The sequence below is a fragment of the Dermochelys coriacea genome, chromosome 7 (assembly GCF_009764565.3).
Source record: "Dermochelys coriacea isolate rDerCor1 chromosome 7, rDerCor1.pri.v4, whole genome shotgun sequence".
Lineage (NCBI taxonomy): Eukaryota > Metazoa > Chordata > Testudines > Dermochelyidae > Dermochelys > Dermochelys coriacea.
The window spans coordinates 52,994,268-53,016,564 of NC_050074.1; the positions used below are offsets into that span (position 1 = coordinate 52,994,268).

A 22,297-nucleotide genomic window follows, 5' to 3' on the forward strand; every position below is an offset into this window, starting at 1 on the left:
CAGAATCTCACCCACCCACTCCAGTGAAAAGAAAAGGAGTACTTGTGGCACCTTAGAGACTAACAAAATTTATTAGAGCATAAGCTTTTGTGAGCTACAGCTCATTTCATCGGAGCTGTAGCTCACGAAAGCTTATGCTCTAATAAATTTGTTAGTCTCTAAGGTGCCACAAGTACTCCTTTTCTTTTTGCGAATACAGACTAACACGGCTGCTACTCTGAAACCACTCCAATGAGTTGTGTTTACTTAAATGGATGGGCCACGTGACAAGACGTTTGGTTTCTCACATAACCCTTGAAGAGCACTGACATGACAAACTTTCACCTGGCCCAGTTCCTTCCCTAGGAATATAATCGTCTCAGGAGGTTGGAAACATGAATGAAGTCCAGCCCTCAGAGTGAGAAATACAGCCTCTCCATCTTACCAGGAGAGCAAATTCTGCTCCAACCTTTATGAGAACAGTTAATGCCCAGGTGGAAGCCGCTTGGGTACTGGCTCATTTCCAGGAGATCACTGGGAGTGCTGGACCAAGAAGGGTTTTTGTCAGCTGGGATTTTTGGTAGGCACAAATCCCTACCTACCCTGCCTTCCTTGCCACTAACCACCCCTTACCCTGAAGCCTGTGCCAATGTCTGATTTGTCCATGACACCAGAAAAAACAGGGGAGGTGGGTCAAGCTGCGAAGTGAGGTGAGGAATTTGCTGAAACTGACACAGAGTTGGCACCTGTGCAAGTTTCATCAGGACCAGCAGGCAATGAGTCACATTGTAGGAGAACCATCCTGGGCCATGTCTATACCAGGCAAAAAAATGGGATCCACCATTCACCACTGAAGCAGCTCCACATAGGGCAGCAATGGGAGAAGCAGCGGGACAGACAGTGCTTGGGCATTTTTATTCCAAGCAGGATCTACTGATGCTGCAGTAATAGACACCTGGAGCCCCACCACACTACTGCCTCCATCATCGCTAAAAGACAAGTGGAGCTGCACCAGCGGCCACGAGGGGTGAATTACTGGGCCTGTTTTTGCCAGCGTAGATACAGCAGTCTGATGCATTCAATTAGGAGAGAGGCAAGGGAATGGCAGTAGCCCCTGGCATGCTGGGCTGGCCATGGCAGGAGCCGAGGAGGCAGAATGCTCTTCAGCATTCTATGGGCCGGATCGCATTGGCTGCCTTAACAAATGCTGTACTGAAAATGTGAAGAATGACATGGTGACTTAAGGAAAGGGATCCCCGGTGGGTGGTCATCCTTCATGCTCATTTCACTAGCCAACAGCAAGAAATTAACCAATGTGCCCAGGCTGATGCATAGCCAGTGGCCAAAAGGTTATTCTGCTCCAAACTTTATTTTGTAAAGTGATCCATATTTTGAAACAAAATTAAATGTTTCTTGCCAGCTCTCAAAACGCCACACGGTGAGCGGTGCTGCCCAACAATGGACCCTTTCTTGTCTGCCAATTACTATCCATCTTATTTTATTTAAATGATTAAACAAACTAACATCTAAAACAAACTGATGAGCCCTCCATTTATGCTGCATAAACCTATCCAAACAGTGATCAACATTAGTTATCAGAGTAGCAGCCGTGTTAGTCTGTATTCGCAAAAAGAAAAGGAGTACTTGTGGCACCTTAGAGACTAACAAATTTATTAGAGCATAAGCTTTCGTGAGCTACAGTTCACTTCATCGGATGCATTAGTTAGCATTTGATACAGCACCTTCCATCCCTAAGCACTTTGCAAACTAAGTACATAATCACCAGTGATAATGTCACCAAGTACAGTACAAGGTATCAGCAAGCCAGTCCATGGTGCATGGAGAAGAGGGGAAATGCAGCAGATGCCTACTCTTCTGAAGGGTCAGGCATTCTCCAGTGTCTACACAAATCTTTCTTTTTAAAAGGTCTCATCCCAGATGTGAACTGACAGGTCTCATTCAAATATTGGGTTTTGCCATTTAGGGCCCCCCCCCCCCACCATGGCCATCAAAAGCCCATGGGAGACAGGCCAGATGTTACCAAAACAGATTAAATTGGTCTTAAAGGAATGTGTGGGGCCATAACTGGGCACTCAGGGGTCTATTCCCAGTTCCTCCCATGGAGTTGCTGTGGAACCTTGGGCAAATCATTTTACATATGAGGAAACAGATCCCAAAAGGTGAACTGGGGAGGATACCCTCCTCCCTCCTAGCAGAGTTGGGGTTATTAGTGGAAGACACTAGATTGACATCCTATACCTGCAAAGCATTTTGTTCAGGTTTTAGAAGATAAAAAGAATGCAAGTTATCATTTCTCCGAGGCAGCTCTAACTTGCTTAACCAGCACTTCAACAGCACCTCATCAGGATCTCCCAGGCTTCAGCACTATTACTGCAGAGAGAAACTCATACTTCCCACATCCCAAGTGGCTCTCAGGGACAAAAAGGGTTTTCTTCCACATCAAACATGCACGTCTCCCCTTCACTAATCACTCCCTCTTCTAGTGCACATTTATCATGCCAATTATGAGTGAAAACCCCGAAAGTGTGTCCCCAACATGTTCACTTTCAACAGCAATATCAAGGGAAGGGGAGAAATTTCTTGCCCTCATTTTGGCATGTAACAATTGAGCATTCTTTCTCCCACTGTCCTAGAGCATATGAGATGCTACCAAGGGGAAAAGGATGTCCCTGTAAATACATTAGGTGATTAACCAGAGGAAGTTCTTCCAATGACTCCAAAGCAGAACCCCTTGCCTACCCCAGCAACGACAATTGATCCCATGCAACACAACATCAGAAGAAGAGACTGTCTGTGGACCAGCCACCTCTCCGACAGATGGCCGTAGTGTCCAGTTATACGAAATCAGAGACAGAACTAAACTCACTTTAATGTGAGGGGTACTGTTACAACACCTTGATTTATATCGGTGGTATTTATTTCATCCTCTTGAGTGCAGGATGCTCTCAGACAAATGTGAGAAGCAGGGACACACCTCTCCACAGGAACAATGGTCACCTGAGAAGCCCAACCCACACCACAACCCCAGCAGCTGGGAAGAGGGAGGGCCCTGGGATTCCTAGCATAGCGCTCTAGTGTCCCTGAATCATGCACAGAGGTTTCCTAAGGGGTTCTGGCTAATAGGTGTCTGATCAGTTGGAAGCCACTCTGGCTGCTGGAGTAGAGGAGGAGGAGGAGATCTTTCCCTCACTGCTTCTTGCATCCTGGCCACTGCATATGGGGAGACAGCATCACATAGGTCCACCTTTAGTAGATTGCCTTGCAAGCATAACGAAAGCTTAGACTCTGCAGAAACTGCTGGCCTCTGTCCTACCACTCGCACAGGAAAGTTTCTCACTCCTCAGTGGCAAGAAGAACATCCAAGACCTTACACATGTATTCCTTAGAAAGCAATCCACTGAAGTCACACTTGGGTATGGGTTACAGGCCCATGCCCCATTACTCTTCTATCCAAGCTTGTGCTAAGATACCCGAGACACATTATCGTTATTTAACAGCCCACCAGCTCCTCCCCCAGCCTCACCGCCACCCCATGGAATTTCAGTGCTGGCTTTCATCACACCAGTCTCCAGCTCGCATTAAAGCCTTGATGAGCTAACCTAAGAACTTTGGGATGATCAGAAGTCCAACTGCATTTAAACGATGCGACAGCTGTACTGTTCCTAACCTGAGTCTGCCCAGTGATTAACTGTTTTAAATTACTCACCACCTGAATAGCTCTTTCTGCCTGTGCAGACTACTATAAAGCCACAAGATTCATTGCACCCCATTCTATGGAGTAACGCACATAAAACAAAAATGACATTAGGACTGGCTGAGAAGAGGGCCAGAATCCTGGAAGTGCAAGGGTAGCATAAAGCTACACTTGTCCTTCCCCTACCACTTCTTCCCAAGGATCCACCTCAGAATTGGGGCCCAGGAGTCTCTGTCATTAGAGACACTGAGTAGTCAGAGCTAGGCAGCACCGTGGAAGATCTACGGTTCTCAGTGTAGCTGGAACAATCCACCTCTCCCCACATTACACACACACACAGCCTGAAGACAGCCAGCCCAACCCAAAATCCTATTACACTAGCCACACCCACCATTTCCTTTGCAGCAGGTGAAGCATTCCAACTAGTTTGAGTGTAAAAACCCTCCCCATATCTAACCTAGACCTCTACTTAAATTTCATACCATGGCTGCAGGTTCTTCTTCCTGCACATGGAAAAGGTCCCAGTCCAGATTTTGGCAGGTATTTGCGCATTGTGATACCAGCAGGTATTTGCACATTGTGATCAGTTCACCTCACAGGGAGCAGGGTGAATGTAGCACTAACCCCTGCAGGTTTGTTTCCATGCTTATTCAAGCTGAGCAGCTCAGCACACAAAAAGGATTTTTTTCCCCAAATATGTCTTGTAACTAGCTTTTACTCGCCCCCATTGAACTGCTCTTCTCTTCCTGTTATCCAGCTGTTTACTAGGGATCAGGGACTAGATTCAGATCTGCTATAAGCAGGTGCAACTGCTCTGAAGTCAAGTGAGCAGCAGCTATTTATACCAACGATAATTTCACACCATTTACATGGATTTTAATGGGACTATTTGTTCCATTGAGTTGGGTAAACAAGATTTGGCCCCAGGTCTGACTTTGAACAATAAAATCCAAGTTGTAACCCCTAAAAATTAACAGTTTACAGAAAAGATCTGAATGAACCACTTAGTGGGCTTGGAGGACTATGTTTAAACTTTATACAGGTATCTGATTACAGAAAACTCAGACATTATTTTGCTTTAAATCCTAGTCTCCCTATCGTTTTAAACTTAATAAATAGACTGTGTGTCAGACTGAATTCATTGCTCCTGAATTTCACTTCTCCTTCATTCAACAGTTGCTTAATTAACAAACAATGTGCATAATGTACAATCACATAGATCTTAATACACACCTAAAACTGGGCTGCCACGTGGCTACTTTTTCATTCAGGGAAAAAGGATGGCACGCCAACATGTATTCCTATAAATTCAAATGCTTTGGGGGATTTTTACAGACAGCTCCAAAGTTACATGCAGATACATAGTGTGGAGAGATTTTTTTTTTTTTGCTATGACTCATTGTAGAGCCAAATCCCCCTCTGCCTCTATTTTGTGTCAGTCAATCCTTTTTAAGATCAGCACAACCAACTGGCAGGGAACACCAAAAGATTCAGAACACAGGCTTGTGGAGCAATCCCACACAAATCTGTTCTTGGCATGATAAGCAGCTCCGTCAGGTCAATCTGCATAAAATGGCAACATAACAAAGGAAATAGAGGTCTACACTCCCATGTTAGGAGCTGATTAAATGCGGGCTGTTACACATATGCACTTTACAGATAAAGTGGGTCTAACTGTACTTCTTCATTCAACAGTTGCTTAATTCCCTTTCCCAGATCCACTAATCTCACATGAGTTTAAACTAGGAACAAACCAGCCACAGGACAGCCAACAAAGTCATAAACCTGTAGCATGTCAGTCAGCAGCATGGAGAGGATTTGTGAGAAGATCCATCACAACAATCCACAGCACATCATTAGAAGAGTACAGTAAACAGGACTTGGCCCCATAACGAGTAAATCAAGCAGGATTTGATCTAGTGTATATTACACATATCCATACAAAATCATTTATTTGTATTAAGAACTTGAAAAAATTACCTTATTCCCCTCAAGCCCTACAACCTTAAGTGCTTTTGAAAACAAATCCATACTCAGCAGTGTCTGCTAGGCATCCCCTTTCAAAGGACAGTTACATTCACATGACAGCATCAAAGAGTGTGCTTCAGAAATCCTCTTGCTCTGCTCCAACATCATAACAATAGTCCAGCTGATTTAGAATCATAGAAGATTAGGATTGGAAGAGACCTCAGGAGGTCATCCAGTCCAACCCCCTGCTCAAAGCAGGACCAACCCCAATTAAATCATCACAGACAGGGCTTTGTCAAGCCAGGCTTTAAAAACCTCTACAGATGGAGATTCCATCACCTCCCTAAGTAACACATTCCAGTGATTCAGCACACTCCAGATGAAATAGTTTTTCCTAATATCCAACCTAGACCTCCCCCCACTGCAACTTGAGACCATTGCTTCTTGCTCTGTGATCTGCCACCACTGAGAACAGCCTAGTTCCATCCTCTTTGGAACCCCCTTTCAGGTAGTTGAAGGCTGCCATCAAATCCCCCCTCACTCTTCTCTTCTGCAGACTAAATAAGCCCACTTCCCTCAGCCTCTCCTCGTAAGTTATGTGCTTCAGCCACCTTATCATTTTCGTTGCCCTCAGCTGGACTCTCTCCAATTTGTTCACATCTTTTCTATAGTGAGGGCCCCAAAACTGGACACAGCACTCCAGATGTGGCCTCACCAGTGCCGAATAATCACTCTTCTCGATCTGCTGGCATTGCTCCTAATAATGCAGCCCAATATGCCGTTAGCCTTCTTGGCAACAAGGGCACACTGTTGATGCATATCCAGCTTGATTTAGTTGGGGATTGGTCCTGCTTTGAGCAGGGGGTTGGACTAGATGACCTCCTGAGGTCCCTTCCAACTCTGATATTCTACGATTCTTCTCCACTGTAATCCCCAGGTCCTTTTTTGCAAAACTGCCGCTTAGCCAGTCTGTAGCAGTGCATGGGATTCTTCCATCCTAAGTGCAGGACTTGTTGAATCTCATCAGATTTCTTTTGGCGCAATCCTCCAATTTGTCTAGGTCGCTTTGGACCCTATCCCTACCCTCCAGCATATCTACCTCTCCCCACAGTGTAGTGTCATCTGCAAACTTGCTGAGGATGCAATCCATCCCATCATCCAGATCACTGATAAAGATGTTGAACAAAACTGGCCCTAGGACTGACCCCTGGGGCATTCCGCTTGATACCAGCTGCCAACTAGACATCGAACCATTGATCACTACCCGTTGAGCTGGACAATCTAGCCAGCTTTCTAGCTACCTTATAGTCCATTCACCCAATCCATATTTTTTTTAACTTGCTGGCAAGAATACTGTGGGAGACTGTATCAAAAGCTTTGCTAAAGTCAAGATATATCACATCCACTGCTTTCCCCATATCCACAGAGCCAGTTATCTCATCATAGAAGGCAATCAGGTTGGTCAGGCATGACTTGCCCTTGGTGAATCCATATTGACTGTTCCTGATCACCTTCCTTGCCTCCAAGTACTTCAAAATGCATTCCTTTAGGACTTGCTCCATGATTTTTCCAGGGACTGAGGTGAGGCTGTCTGGTCTGTAGTTCCCCCGATTTTCCTTCCTCTCTTTTAAAAAGAATGCCACTATATTTGCCTTTTTCCAATCATCCGGGACCTCCCCGGATCGCTACGAGTTTTCAAAGACAACGGCCAATTGCTCTGCAATCACATCGGCCAACTCCCTCAGCACCCTATGGACTTGCGTATGTCCAGTTTTTCTAAATAGTCCATAATTTGTTCTTTCATCACTGAGGGCTGCTCACCTCCTCCCTATACTGTGCTGCCCAGTGCAGCAGTCTGGGAGTTGAACTTGTCTGTAAAGACCAAGGCAAAAAAAAAGCATTGAGTACTTCAGCTTTTTCCACATTATCTGTCACTCGGTTACCTCCCCCATTCAGTTAGGATTCTACACTTTCCCTGACCTTCTTCTTGTTACTAACGTACCTGTAGAAACCCTTCTTGTTACCCTTCACATCCCTTGCTAGCTGCAACTCCAATTGCGCTTTGGGCTTCCTGATTACACCCCTGCATGCTCGAACAATATTTTTATACTCCTCCCTAGTCATCTGTCCAAGTTTCCACTTCTTATAAACTTCCTTTGTGTGTTTAAGCTCACCGAAGATTTCTCTGTTAAGCCAAGCTGGTCAAGTGCCATATTTGCTACTCTTTCTGCACATCGGGATGGTTTGTTCCTGTGTCCTCGATAAGGCTTCTTTAAAATACACCAAGCTCTCCTGGACTCCTTTCCCCCTCCCAGGTGATCCTGACTATCAGTTCCCCAAGGGAGTCAAAGTCTGCTTTTCTGAAGTCCAGGGTCCGTATTTTGCTGCTCTCCTTTTTTCCTTTTGTCTGGATCCTGAACTTGACCATCTCATGGTCACTTATGCCCAGATTGCCACCCACTTCTACTTCCCCTACCAATTCTTCCCTTTTTATGAGCAGCAGGTCAAGAGAAGCAGGGCCCCTAAACTTAACCCAAAGACTCAAGAGGCTTTTCTCCAGTTTCATACTGGAGCTCTGAGCAATCATACTGCTCTCTTACATACAGTACAACTTCTCCAAGTTTAATCAAAATTGGTAGCAGGACAGGTTTCAGTTCAGAAGACATATGTGACATGTTTGAGCCTGAAGCAGTTTCAAACATAAGTAAAATTGGGGCAGGGGGTGGGAGGGGTGTTAAAAAGAGATTAGAGGAGCAGTGGAAACAACAGACTCTCCTTTGTCTCTCATCTAAAATAAAATAAAAATCAAAGCCATTGTGTTGGGGTCAGTGAAAGCTGCTCTTTCCCCAACATCCAGAAAAGGATGCTCTAGTGGGTCAGATATTGAACTCAAGAGGCCTGGACTCAGTTCCCAGCTCAGCCACAAACTTCTTTGTACAAGTCCCTTAGTGACAGCAGGATTGTCTGACTATGTAGACTCCCTCCTCAGGCCCTACGCTACCAGCACTCCCAGCTATCTTTGAGACACCACTGACTTCCTGAGGAAACCACAATCCATCGGTGATCTTCCTGAAAACACCATCCTAGCCACTATGGATATAGAAGCCCTCTACACCAACATTCCACACAAAGATGGGCTACAAGCCGTCAGGAACAGTATCCCTGATAACATCATGGCAAACCTGGTGGCTGAACTTTGTGACTTTGTCCTCACCCATAACTATTTCACATCTGGGGACAAGGTATAGCTTCAAATCAGTAGCACTGCTACAGGTACCCGCATGGCCCCACAGTATTTTTATGGCTGACTTAGAATAACGCTTCCTCAGCTCTCCTCCCCTAATGCCCCTACTCTACTTGTACTGCATTGGTGACATCTTCATCATCTGGACCCATGGAAAAGAAGCCCTTGAGGAATTCCACCATGATTTCAACAATTTCCATCCCACCATCAACCTCAGGCTGGACCAGCCCACACAAGAGATCAACTTCCTGGACACTACAGTGCTAATAAACAATGGTCACATAAACACCACCCTACACCAGAAACCTACTGACCGCTATACTTACCTACATGCCTCCAGCTTTCATCCAGCCACACCACACAATCATTGTATACAGCCAAGCTCTACGATACAACTGCATTTGCTCCAACCCCTCAGACAGAGGCAAACACCTACAAGAGCTCTATCAAGCGTTCTTACAACTACAATACCCATCTGCTGAAGTGAAGAAACAGATTGACAGAACCAGAAGAGTACCCAGAAGTCACCTACTACAGGACAGGCCCAACAAAGAAAATAACAGAACGCCACTAGCCGTCACCTTCAGCCCCCCAACTAAAACCTCTCCAACCTATCCTCAAAGATGACCCATCACTCTCACAGATCTTGAGAGACAGGCCAGTCCTTGCTTACAGACAGCCCCCTAACCTAAAGCAGATACTCACCAGCAACCACACACCAAAAACACTAACCCAGAAACCTATCCTTGCAACAAAGCCCGTTGCCAACTGTGTCCACATAACTATTCAGTGACACCATCATAGGGCCTAATCACATCAGCCACACTATCAGAGGCTCATTCACCTGCACATCTACCAATGTGATATATGCCATCATGTGCCAGCAATGCCTCTCTGCCATGTACATTGGCCAAACCGGACAGTCTCTATGTAAAAGAATAAATGGACACAAAATCAGATGTCAAGAATTATAACATTCAAAAACCAGTCAGAGAACACTTCAATCTCTCTGGTCACTCGATTACAGACCTAAAAGTGCCAATATTACAACAAAAAAAACTTCAAAAACAGACTCCAATGAGAGACTGCTGATGGAATTAATTTGCAAACTGGACACCATTAAATTAGGCTTCAATAAAGACTGGGAGTGGATGTGTCATTACACAAAGTAAAACTATTTCCCCATGTTTATTCCCCCCACCCCCACTGTCCCTCCCACGTTCTTGTCAACTGCTGGAAATGGCCCACCTTGATTATCACTACAAAAGGTTTTTTCTTCCCCCCCCCCCCCCCGCTGGTAATAGCTCACCTTACCTGGAATGCATCCGATGAAGTGAGCTGTAGCTCACGAAAGCTTATGCTCAAATAAATTTGTTAGTCTCTAAGGTGCCACAAGTACTCCTCTTTTTTTGTGAATACAGACTAAGTCGTCTGCTACTCTGAAACCTGTCACCTTACCTGATCACTCTTGTTACAGTGTATATGGTAACACCCATTGTTTCGTGTTCTCTGTGTATATAAAACCCCCTACTGTATTTTCCACTGCACGCATCCGATTAAGTGATCTGTAGCTCATGAAAGCTTATGCTCAGATAAGTTTGTTAGTTGCTAAGGTGCCACAAGTCTCCTTTTCTTTTTTTTTTTTTTTTAGTATACCCTGTGCTTCTGCTTCCCAACTGCAAACCGGGGTTAACCCTGCTCTACCTCACACTCATGTTGTTGTGAGGATAAATGCAGCTAATGAAGCATTCCAACACTATGTACTTGGAGAGAATGGCAAGGCAAGAGGAAGTTTGTGCCTTTAGTGCTGATCCTATGAGCATTCCACCTGGCTAATGCTCATGGAAGGCAATGGGAGTGCTATGCCCAGAGGGGGGCATAAAGATGAACGCAAAGGGGGGAAATGGAGTTACGCTAACAGAAAACCATCATGACCCAGCCCCTCCAATGTCGGATATATGTACAATCAAAGAACAAAGGGCCCAGACCCTACTTACGGGGGGAGGGGGGCGCGAGTGACTATCAGTGGAAGATTTTCTACTGAATTTAAGGGGAGAAAGCATGAGCCTTAAAGTCTTCATGTGCCTAAGTATAAACAAAAGAGAGAAAGCTTTATGACTTGAGGTCTTGGGGATGAATTTAAAACAGCAGAGATATGTGAGAAAACTGAAGAGAGGGCTTCCAATGATCAGCATTTGTTTGACCAGAAGAAAAAATAAAACCCACAAGAGGGTTTTTCAGTCTACCCAGCGCTAGAAATCAGTCTTGCACACATGAGTCTGCATTTATTAATACCACTGTTAATCCACCCAGCTACAATACATTCATCAGCACTGACAAATGAGACTAATGAAGAGGAGTAAAAATCTAAAGGGGCAACTTAAACTTCTGCCTAAAATCTTTTTACCTCTGATTGTTGTAAGAAACACCTAAGATTACTATAAAATGAGGTAATGGTAATTACTATAAATGGGGTAATGCTCCTTTGTAAAGCACTTTGAGCTGTACCAATGAAAAGGTCTAAGTAAGAGCTAGGTATTCATTAGTACCACAAATTAAATAAATTAGAGAGAAAAAAAAATCTGTACTTTATCTTTGTGCATTTGACAGCACTTTGTTTCAGTTTCATCATTTCCTCTGGACAGTCAGATTTGTTTGTGTGAGTCTTTGTGTGTCCCAGACAACACTAAGGGGGACAAAAACATTTTTTAAAAATAGGAAAAATGGGATTATAAAACCTCCCCAAAAAGAGCAGGAAAGCTCGGGGGAGTTAGCATGAATCAGAAGTTACAGTTCACATGCATCACAAGTTGTACTAACATTCCAGAACGTGAATTGATATTCACCCAGAGCTTATGCTAATTTTTAAACAATATGAATACACAATACAGGAGATAATGGTTTTGGCAGCAGCAGAAGCCCAAGCAGTTCCACTGCGGTGCTGGCACAGTACTGGACGCTCAGTGGCTCCTATGAGGCATCTTATTTACTCAGCTAGGGTTGAAAGTTTGAGCTACTAGTCTTCAGATTGGCAGGCAGCACAAAGTCAACAACACACTGCCCAGGCACGGTTCTGGGCAGTGATTGTGGGAAAGTTTTAAAGATTGTGTGTAAAATAAACCCACCACTCTTGCTTTCTCACACACACACTCACATTATTTGGATTTTGAGCTCTTTGGGGCAGGGACCGTCTCATCATTGACCAAGCCTGTGAGGCCCTCTAGTTAACTTGATGGCATTTTTCCTCCTGTCTGCCAGGCTGAACACTGCAGCTTACCATACTTCCAGGTTATGTTGGAGACATGTGAGGGCAGAACCCTACAGATTTGGGACACAATGGAAAGCCAAAAAGGGGAAGGGAGGGGGACACCCAGAGCTGTGGGACAAATGCTTAGCCAGCAGGGGGAATCAGGGAGAGGCATGAGGAGGTTTCATTCCTTCCTCACTCCTAGTGTGCTGTGTCATTAATGCCTGCTTCATGGTGGGGGAGGGGACACCAAAGCATCAGCCCTTCCGTTCCAGTCCAGTGAGGAAAAAAGGTACATTTCACAGGGGAGGCACCAGAGAGACACACAGAGCCCCTGGCATGGTGGGGAGGAGGGACTGGGGGGTGGAACAGACCCCTTGTGATGTGGCAGAGGGGGGAATGGAGGGGAAGAACAAAGGACTTTGGCATGAGGGAGCAGCCCAGCAATACAGGGGGCTTGGGGTGCACACAAGGAGCTTGTGGGGGAAGAGAGGGATGGAAGAACCTGCTGGTGTGTGCAAGGAGCTCGCCCTAGTTCTAGGTATATGCAGGTGCTCTAGACTAGAGAATGTAGGCCAGGAAACCATTGTGTTAAACACCTAAAAATCTGGAGATCAATGAGTCTGTCAAAACTTTTCGTACACCAAATCCCCAGTATCCAGCCGGTTTCTCTAAAGGGGAGCTTAGAATGGGCACATGGAGAGGCTCTTAGCAGCTTTTGCAAAACAGAATGTTCTTCACGCTGGGCAACATGGCCAGAGGGCAGCAGGAGACTGATGGATGGGAGGTTTACAAGCCCCAGGATGATCAAAGCTTTATTCCCTGTGGACTGAGGAGAGGTTACTACAGGCTAATTAGAGCACCTGGTGCCAATTAAGGCCCAGCCAAGACCTAATTAAAAAAACCCTCCTTCAGTCAGACAGGAGAAGGGAAAGTTTGGAGGAGTACTGCTGTTGACGAGAGGATCACAGTACCAGGGGAAGGGAAGCCCTGCTCAAGCAGAGCAGAGGGACTTCCAAGGAGCAGAGGACCAAGAGAAATCCTGCTCAATGGGAGAGAGGGCAGAAAGCCCAAGAATAGGTGCTGGGGCTGAGACAGAGGTGCCTCTCCCCACTGTTCCACAGCCCCGGAGCTGGGGGAGTTAAGTGCGCAGTCCTTGGTGGCCTTCTGCGTGTCCCCACAGGCATGCACCTTAGAGGGAACTTAGGCCCTGACCCATCACACGAAGGAAAAGTGCGGGACCCAGCATAATAGCGTCGGCCATTTGCCACAATGTGTAAAAGCAACCACTGAGAATTTACCAGTGCTGGTAAATTTATCTCTCAGTGCTGGAGAGCTACTGAAATGCTGCCCTTCAAGCAGACCGTAAAACCTAAAGTACAGCAGCATTGACGACGACTGGTTCTCTCAGTCTACAATCAGAGTTTAGTTACTGACATTACAAAGGAGTTGGCATAGGAAATCTAAAATACTGGCACACAAGAGTCTCAGTCCATGAGCCACTTAGAATTGCTGGTTTGATTTTCTTTTTAAGAACAAAGTTTTAATACATTTGTGCTATTGAAGATGCTTGTGTATTTGTTCAATAACCCAGTACCCAAAAGGCTAGCTACTCCAGTGGGTAATGCTACATGCCAGGCAGGGGAGCGAGTCTTTGTGAAAAAGCTTTAATGAAATATTCCAAGGTGGCAAGAGAGACATGGAAGACAAGTCTTTTAGTTACAGTACTGAACTGAAAGTGCAGAGTTCAGTTCCTGGCTTTGCCACGGGCCTTCTGTGCAACTTAACCGATCAGTGCCTCAGTTTCCCCATTGTAAAAAGGGGGTAATACTTCCTACTTCACAGGGAGCTGCAGCCACATTAATGTGTACATGGCTCTCAGATACTTTGGTGATAAGTGTAGCTCCATTGGTGATAGCACTAGTGTAGACAGGACCCTGCTGATTTTACCACCATATTATCCAGCCCTGCACAGAGCAAGTCTTAAAATCACATCTTCCTCTGTCCCCTTTCTGCACCTCCCAAAATATCAGCCGCTGGCTAGGAGATTTAGGTCTCTAACACAAGTACATTTTTCAAGCCCTGAATGGTGGCATCATCAAGCTTCAGAATCAACAACCCTCTCAGATGAAGAAAGGCAGATCGCTCTTCACGAAGAGGTTTTTTTTGTTATTTGGGTTTTTTTTGCATTTTCAGTAACATTTCCAGTTTTGGAAAGTGTTCACAACTTTACCTGAAAAGGAAAATTATACTATGCCCCTTACAACTGATTAGGCATTTTCAATGCTACTCTTTTTATTTGGATCTTAAAACTTTAAAAAGTGATTTTCAGAAATAGACTAAAACAAAAGGTAGTTTGGCTCAGTGGCAGGTGTTCAACCAGGGCATCAAGCCAGATTTTCAAGGTTTTACATTATGCAATCCCTGCCTGCATCTCCTCCTCCATTTCCCCACTAATTACACCAGCCTGGATACATCTCCAACACAAACATTTTATACCCTTCCACGCTGGCCAAGCCTCCACCCCTGCACTTTACTCACACCGCTCGCAAGACCCACTTCTACAGAAATCTCTTTTACAAGAAAATCAAGAACCAAAACCCCAAATACTACAACTTGAGCCACTGAGAGACATGCATCTCTCAGCCTGTGGTCGTCCTGACCCCTATTATCCCGGTGTATGTCATAGCCTCTTTCTCTAGCCAGCCCATGTTTAGGTCATAAACTCTTTGGGAACTACCTTTTTTTGGGGTGTGTGAAAGGATGTAGCACGTATAACACTTGAGAGTGCTATAAAATAATCAATAGCTCACCTACGTGTGTGCGCGCACGCACTCTTCCACTAATTCGGCATCAGCCCTGAGAAGCCTATCACCAAGTCAGCCTACTTTGCTAAGTTTCTTTCATTGTTAGAATAGAGAATCAATGCATAAAAGGAAGGGAATTTAGCTCCCTCCTGCTAAAGGATTGTTGGAATCAGACTTGGCAACTCTGCCTGGAGATAGCACAGGGGTGGATTCCAATAGCTCCAGGACAAATCTGGCATGTGAGAGATGGGAACACATTCCCACCTGGGCAAAAGAGCAGAACTCCCAGAGCCTTTTCCTGTGGAATTAGGGGCTTTCCAGTCATCGCAATAGGTGGGGTGAGGTGGGAAGGGGAGGGGAGAGGAGAGGTCTGCAGACCAGACTGTTGCCCAGATCTTTTCTCCACCAGCAGCGGCCAGGGACCATTCCACCAACAATCCCAGAGCATGGAGCACCACACCCTGCAGCCCCCCCTCACAGGGGCAGCACCCCAACACCCCATCTGCACACAAGCCCAAGTACCACAGGGGCAGCCTTCCCGAGGCTCCCTCTCTGCCCCAATCCCCCAAGTACCCCCAACGCCCCCTCTCTGCCCCAGCCCTCCCATACCCACATACCCCCAACGCCCCCTCTCTGCCCCAATCCTCCAAGCACCCACAGGGGCCCCTCTCTGCATCAGCCCCACTCATACCCACAGCCCCCCAACGCCCCCTCTCTGCACCAGCCCCAATCCCCCAAGTACAAGGGAAGCTCCCCGATGCCCCCTCTCTTGCACCACCCGCAGCCCTCTCGGTACCTCACTCCGGGCAGCCCCCTCTGCCCCCTGTAGCGCAGGGAGCGGGAGGGTGGCGGGCCCAGCGGGTCCCTACCCGGGAGATGGTGAGCGGCTGCTCGAAGTCCTTGCCTCCCACCAGGCGGAAGCCCCAGGGCCCCGGGCCCTGCAGGGCGACGCGGTGGCTGCTCATTCCGGCGGCGGCGGCGGCTCTTCGGGCCGAGCCGGGACCCTGCTCCACGGGAACCGGCCGCCCCGCCCCTGGGCGGGCTCACGCCCCGCCCGGCCCCCGGCGCCAGGGAGAAGGGCGCTGCCTGCTGCCGGGGGTGGCCCCATCGCCGGGCCAGCGGAGCGCCGAGAGCCCAGCCCAGCCCGTGCTGCACAGCGCCGAGCACAGCGGGCCCGCCCCGGGCTGTGCTAAACGCACCCGTGAGGTGGCCCCGAAATCATGAGAGCTGAAAGCAGTAATCATGGGGGGCTTGGCCTTGGCCTTGGCCTTGGCCTGCTGGCTTTCGTCAGCCTTTATATTTCACAGCTTAAAGCAATGGCAGCTAGAAACTTTTGGGGTTTTTTTAATGGAAGCCTGAGCTGTAGCTTTAAGAGAGACGCCAAATATCCAAAGACTTGCAGTGAGGTTGGCCACATTTACTGTGTGGAGGTGCTAATACGGGGGTGATCTGGCTATTACCAGGGATTGACTGTTTGAAAAAATATGTCAGTATATTTATTAGCTGCCTCTACAAATATGGTCATCAATGAGCAATGTTCAATACCACTAGTCTGACTAAAAGAGCAAAGTACATTTGGCAGTGCAGTGTCTTTCTTTCTATGAAAACAACAAGGGAGTCCGGGGGCACCTTAGAGACTAACAGATTTATTTGAGGATAAGCTTTCGTGGGTAAAAACCTCACCTTCTTCAGATGCCTGGAGTGAAAGTTACAGATGCAGACAAAATTCAGTCATTCCTCCTCCATAGTATAAACTTAGCAAGGTCACGGTACAGCCCGCTGCTCTGTTTCCATTATAGAGCTTAGGGTATAATCATTATATAAAATTATACACCCTATTTCTGATGCTGCCCCATAAAATAAGTGGCATCCAGTATAAATGTGCGTTTTACAGGAATTCTTTTACTTTAACAGCCCTTGTGTAGAGTTAGCTGGAACTAGACCTAGCACAGGATGGTGGAAACTCTTCAGTTTACCACAACATTTTATATATTATTACACTGTGTTACATCAAAAGCCTTGACTTTATTCAAGCCCTTCTTGTAAAAATTACCAGCCGAATCACCCAAAGGTGTAACTAGGTTGAAAAAATAGTGCTTTGCTGGTTTACATCACCTTATGATTTGATCTTGCATTTTTATTTCAAGCTCAATGCTAGTACTGTATCAAGATTCTGGCTTTTCTCAAAGCCAGGAATAAAAATGATTCTCGACAGGCACAATTTTCCATATATGTTTGCCCATAAAATCTGGAGACTGTTGAAAGTCTAGACAACACAGTAGGGGCTGAATCCCATGGCACTTACTCATGCGAGCCCCAATGAGTTGTATAATTTGGCCTCTATTCTGAGTAGCATCTTCCACACACACTGTGCCCCCAAATATTTCACAGAGAGAGAGAACAGAGGTGTAGGCCAAGGAGAAAAGAAACATTTTGCAGACGAGCGAAGAACATAGATCATCAATTATTATTTCCGTTGTGGCAGTGGTTTGGGACTCCAAAAGAAAGATTGGGGCCCTTATACTTCCAAAGGGAGGCAGCTGAAGAGCAGAAACAGAGAGGAAAAAAAGATAACCCACATTTCTTGTAATGACATTCAATTCATACGAACAAGATGGCTTAGGTCTAAGCATTGAGACTGAATGAACTAGATAATGGCTTGCTTTCTGTGTTGGCAGCACCATGTGGTGAGCTCTGAGGGCAAAAATATAGGCTTGTTCCCAAAGTTGCAGGTGACACAGTGGGCACAGGGCACAGAACTCCCTCACTGTCTTATCCCCTAAAAAACTGATAAGATGATTTAAAGACAAAAGCCTCGAGTAAGGAATGCAGGACTGAGCCCATAACTGGAGAAAGAGCCTCTCAGTCATCTTTTTTCTCCCTGCTCCAGTGCTCTCCCTAGACCTAGATCAACTGTCTAGTCACACTTCCTTTTCCTTCCTGGCAAGTCATATTAACTAGCACTTGCCAGCATGCCCTATCAGCATTTTGCTGACGGCCCCATCAGCCTCTGCAGCACTTACGCTTACGTTAAAAGAAAATATTTCTAGCCCTTATGGCTGTGAAGAAAGTCTGCAGCCAGACAGAAACAGCAGATCTTAGAAATGGATGGAATGTCTTTAATTAATCTAATTCCTATATTAACTCTGAAACTGAATGATGTCAATGCTAAAGATGCCAGCATAGCTCACCATCTCTCAGGTGGTCATTTTACCAGCAGCACCATTTCTGAGATTGTGAGAGGAGCCGTGAGAGAAGAGAGGGAGCTTGAGTACTACCCCTTACATAATCTATCACCTACTGGGGAGTGATTTACACAGAACATTGCTCATCTCTGGCCACTTAGGTGCAGCTCCACCAACTAAGGTGGGAGTTCTTTACAGGGCTCCATTATCCAGCCTCCTCAATGTATTGTCCAGAAAAAAGGGCAAATTGCTCAGATTTTATCTAACCCCATAACCATTCTGGAAAGGAAACAGGCTGGTAAGACCAGTGGTAGATCAAGCAATGGTGGGTGCACTTTTGGGGTAAGGTCAAGCATGTGCCTGGTGCTCTTTAGAAAAGAAGCAACTGCTCACTGGAGGGGAGTTCCTTTCAACACATTACTTCAGTTATCTTTGGTGTCAGAGTAGCAGCCCTGTTCGTCAGTATCCGCAAAAAGAAAAGGAGGACTTGTGGCACCTTAGAGACTAACCAATTTATTTGAGCATAAGCTTTCGTGAGCTACAGCTCACTTCGTCGGATGCAGTGAGCTGTAGCTCACAAAAGCTTATGCTCAAATAAATTGGTTAGTCTCTAAGGTGCCACAAGTCCTCCTTTTCTTTTTGTCAGTTATCTTTATTACTTTTCTAAGAAACATCCACACATGGATCGAATGGACAAACAATGCAAACACCAATAAACTCTAGCTCAAGTACATTTTCAAGACTGGGATCAGCTGTGGCTGGGAATGCAGATTCATTCTACTTGAAGTTTGTGAAACTGAACAGGATTACTTAGGAGCTGCCCATAGAAAATTAGCCCACAAGTTAAACTGTTCCAAGGCATAGGCCCCCTCTGTATTATCTGCAGCCCTGGGTGAATGCCCCATTTGATGGGTTATTTTTCTCCAGAGGTGTGCATGCATCCAAGCTATTAATCCTCTCTGTATCAGATAGCAGCAGTTCTTTGTTCCAGTACATCATTAAACATCTCCTGGCAATGAAGAGAGCAACACTGACAAATTCCCTTTGATGTCCATCCAAATTTGCTGTGGACAAAGTCATGGAGAAGGCAGATTTGTGGGAATGCATTTTGGGAATCCATGGCATACAGCATACTTTGTCAATAGTCTGTAACTTTCTGCCACAGTTCAGTCACCTCTGAACTGCTGTTTGTCAGATTTCTCATGATTTCCTTCATTTCCTGTGCGTAGCATTTTGGGGGTCATGTATGTTTGATTTGTGAAATGTTGGATACATATGGGATTTTCTAAGGAAAGAGCTTAAGGTTTGCTTCTACCTACTCACCAGGCTTTATTTTTGACTCTATGAGCACAAACAGAGCCTCCCTTGTGCTAAGGATTCTGGGTAGTGTAATCCAACAGTCACTGCCTGTACGAAATCGTATCATTTGCACTAAGACTAGAGGGTAGTAACACCACCAGGTGGAATGTCCTGAAGTGCTCAGCATTAGCCTAACTCTGCTCCTTCTGAAAGCTATGGTAAATCTCCCATTGACCTCTCTGGGAGCAGAGCTAGGAAAATCCCACCCCCTGGGCCAATTCTCTGTCACGCTACAGCCCTTTTTTAAACATACTGGATGGCGCAGCTGAGCATTCCCTGCAAGTATGGGGAGCTCTAGGTGCCATACGCTCCTAGACACGTATGGCTGGAAAGGACCTTCAGAGGTCATTACATCCTCCTGTGCTGAGGTGGCTCATGTACAAAGACTTACACAAAGGGTGAGGTTTCAAAGCTCCTAAGTGACCTAGGAGCTTAAGTCCCATTTTCAAAAATGTTTGGGCCTTCGGACCCTAAATTCCCGACTTTCATTGGGGCTCTTAAGTCAGTTTGAAAATCAGATATGAGCTCTGAGTCACTTAAGTGCTTTTGAAAATGATCCCCAAGGCTAAATGCAACATTAATTTGGTTATTGTATTTCCTGGCATTTCTAGGAGGCGCCCTGCCATGTCACTGAGGGTCTGGCTACACTGTACACTAAGCCCGGGATCTGACTCAGCTTTAAGCCCAAGCCCCCTTCCAGCCACATACAAACAGGCTGACTTGGGTCAGCAACCACTCAGGACTTGGGTCCTAAGACCCTGCAGTGGGGAATGGGTCCAAGCCCAAGTCCCGTTGGGACAGGGGTCCAAACCCTATAATTTGGCAGCATGGCTGAAGCTCAAGCTGCTGACCTGAATCAGAAGGCCTGTGCAGTGTGGTGTGGACGTATTAGCACAGCTTTGAAGACCTGGGTCCAGCAATTGTAAGCCCAGGTTACAATGCAGTGTGGACATAGCCTAAGGTGGCAAGTGAAAGGAAGACCTGTAAACATTGCGGTGGCTAGATCACTGCAGCTTCCTGACTTCAGGTGAATGGTCGCATTAACATGTCCTTAGTGCACATATGTCAGGTTTTCTGTTCCTGTTTGTCTAGTTAGTTGTGTAGCTTAATAGACTGCTGTACTGTTCCTGTTGTAAAATCCAGGCCATGTGGCACACAGGTGTTAGTCAGTACCCCTACATCCCACCCCCAAGGAAGAGTCCTGACTCTGGTAAGTTTCACGCTGCATTCATATCATTTTCTACCCTGCTTTTACTCATCTGAGAACAAATTCTGCCAGCCTTCCTCTCCCAGCATAGTACCTCAAGAGTGGCAGAATCTGACCCTATTGGGTTATTATTGATATTTACCCAAGAACTTCCCAAGCAGAGAGTGAGACACAGCCCTTACGCCAAAAAGCTTCCTCTATAATTGGTCAAGGCGGAGGTATGGAGAGGTAGTTGGTCCAAGGTCACATAGCAAGTTCGTGGCAGAGCCAGGGATCAAACACAGCGCTGATGCCTCCCAACCAAATGCCCCAGCCACCAGACTATACTGATGAGATGTTTTTAATATTTAGAGATCTGAGGCACTAAATTCAACTATTTCTTATGAGAACCCTTATAATACATTCTAGAGCACTTTTGGGGCAGGGACCTGTCCTCTTTGGGTTTCCTGCCAACCGTCCAGTGCTCAGTGGCCACCATAAAACAATAAGTAATAATGATAATGATAATAATGCAAAGCACTCAGTTAAAATGAGGCCTTGCCACAGAATTAAAATTTCAGTGTGCTGCATCATGCTGTAAGTAACTCCCTTAAGCTGGCCACATATACTAACCCAGTCCAGACAGGCAGATGGGCAGCATCACAAGATACCCATCAGCAGGAAGGCAATAATCCAATGAGCCACTTTAGGCCAAAGAAATTGTGCCTGAGCCCTATGTTGTGTCTGTCTCCCACAGGTCCTTTACCAGTGCTGAGTTTTCCTCTTGGCAGAATTTCCTTTGCCACGAGGGACTGTTGTTAAACACTCTCCTTCTGCACATGCTAACATAGTTAATGTCCCTCCTCCGTGTCACAGGGGACAAGGCGGTCTCAATCCCTGGGTCACAGCTTAACAGAAGTTGTCCTAGAGGATTTGTCTAGCTCCTTATTAATTGACTGGAGATGCTGGGTATGCTTCAGTTTCCTTGTTAATTTCAGTCTCTGACCAAACCCTTTCCTTTTCTCTCTCTGGAAGGTCAGCCTCCAGGAGGTTTCTCACACCAGGCCAAGTGACAATCAGGGAGATTATTTTGTTTGGGACTGTGAGGCAGTCATGTGAGCCTCATGAGCACGCGCTACTGGGGGATAGAATGAGTCTTCAGTTCCTAGTCCCTTTACACAAGCCTGGTGCAGTTTCCAAGGAGTTTATATTGATGCAACAACAATCTGAGAAGGGTCACATGATTCAAGGCTGCTAGTTACTAAAAGATGTTTGAATATATACAAATCCACCTTGGTTATGTAGAGATTTACAAACCTTCACATCACATAGCAATGTAATCCACTGTGGCTGCAGCCACACAGATGCTGTGCTCTCCAGCAGGTGCTGAACCTTTGACCTTAGCACTGAAGCCAGGCCAGCACCTGAAGAAGTCATTCTTTTAGCTGTGCATAATTAACAGGCTGTTATAGTCAATGGAGTTCCTATAAGGCCATATGATCACACACTAAGCCAGTGTATTATATAACCAGGCATTTTAGTAAAAAAAATATTGGGCCCAAGTAGTGAAGCTCGGGTCAGAACTTTCCCAAAGTTCAGGGGTTTTT

General features: G+C 46.0%; 1 protein-coding gene across 3 annotated transcripts in view; it reads right to left on the bottom strand.

Annotated features, from left to right (window-relative positions):
• The window catches only part of PDLIM1 (PDZ and LIM domain 1), a 90,942-nt gene extending 74,886 nt beyond the window's left edge, over positions 1-16,056 (bottom strand). The window contains exon 1 of one of the 3 annotated variants that reach the window (XM_038409553.2): positions 15,830-16,056. In XM_038409553.2, coding sequence (XP_038265481.1) covers positions 15,830-15,925 — 96 coding nt within the window. In that variant the 5' untranslated portion in view covers positions 15,926-16,056. The remainder of the gene's footprint in view (positions 1-15,829) is intronic. The other 2 variants (XM_038409548.2, XM_043518436.1) reach the window with 2 other exon arrangements.
• Positions 16,057-22,297: the final 6,241 nt, after the last annotated feature.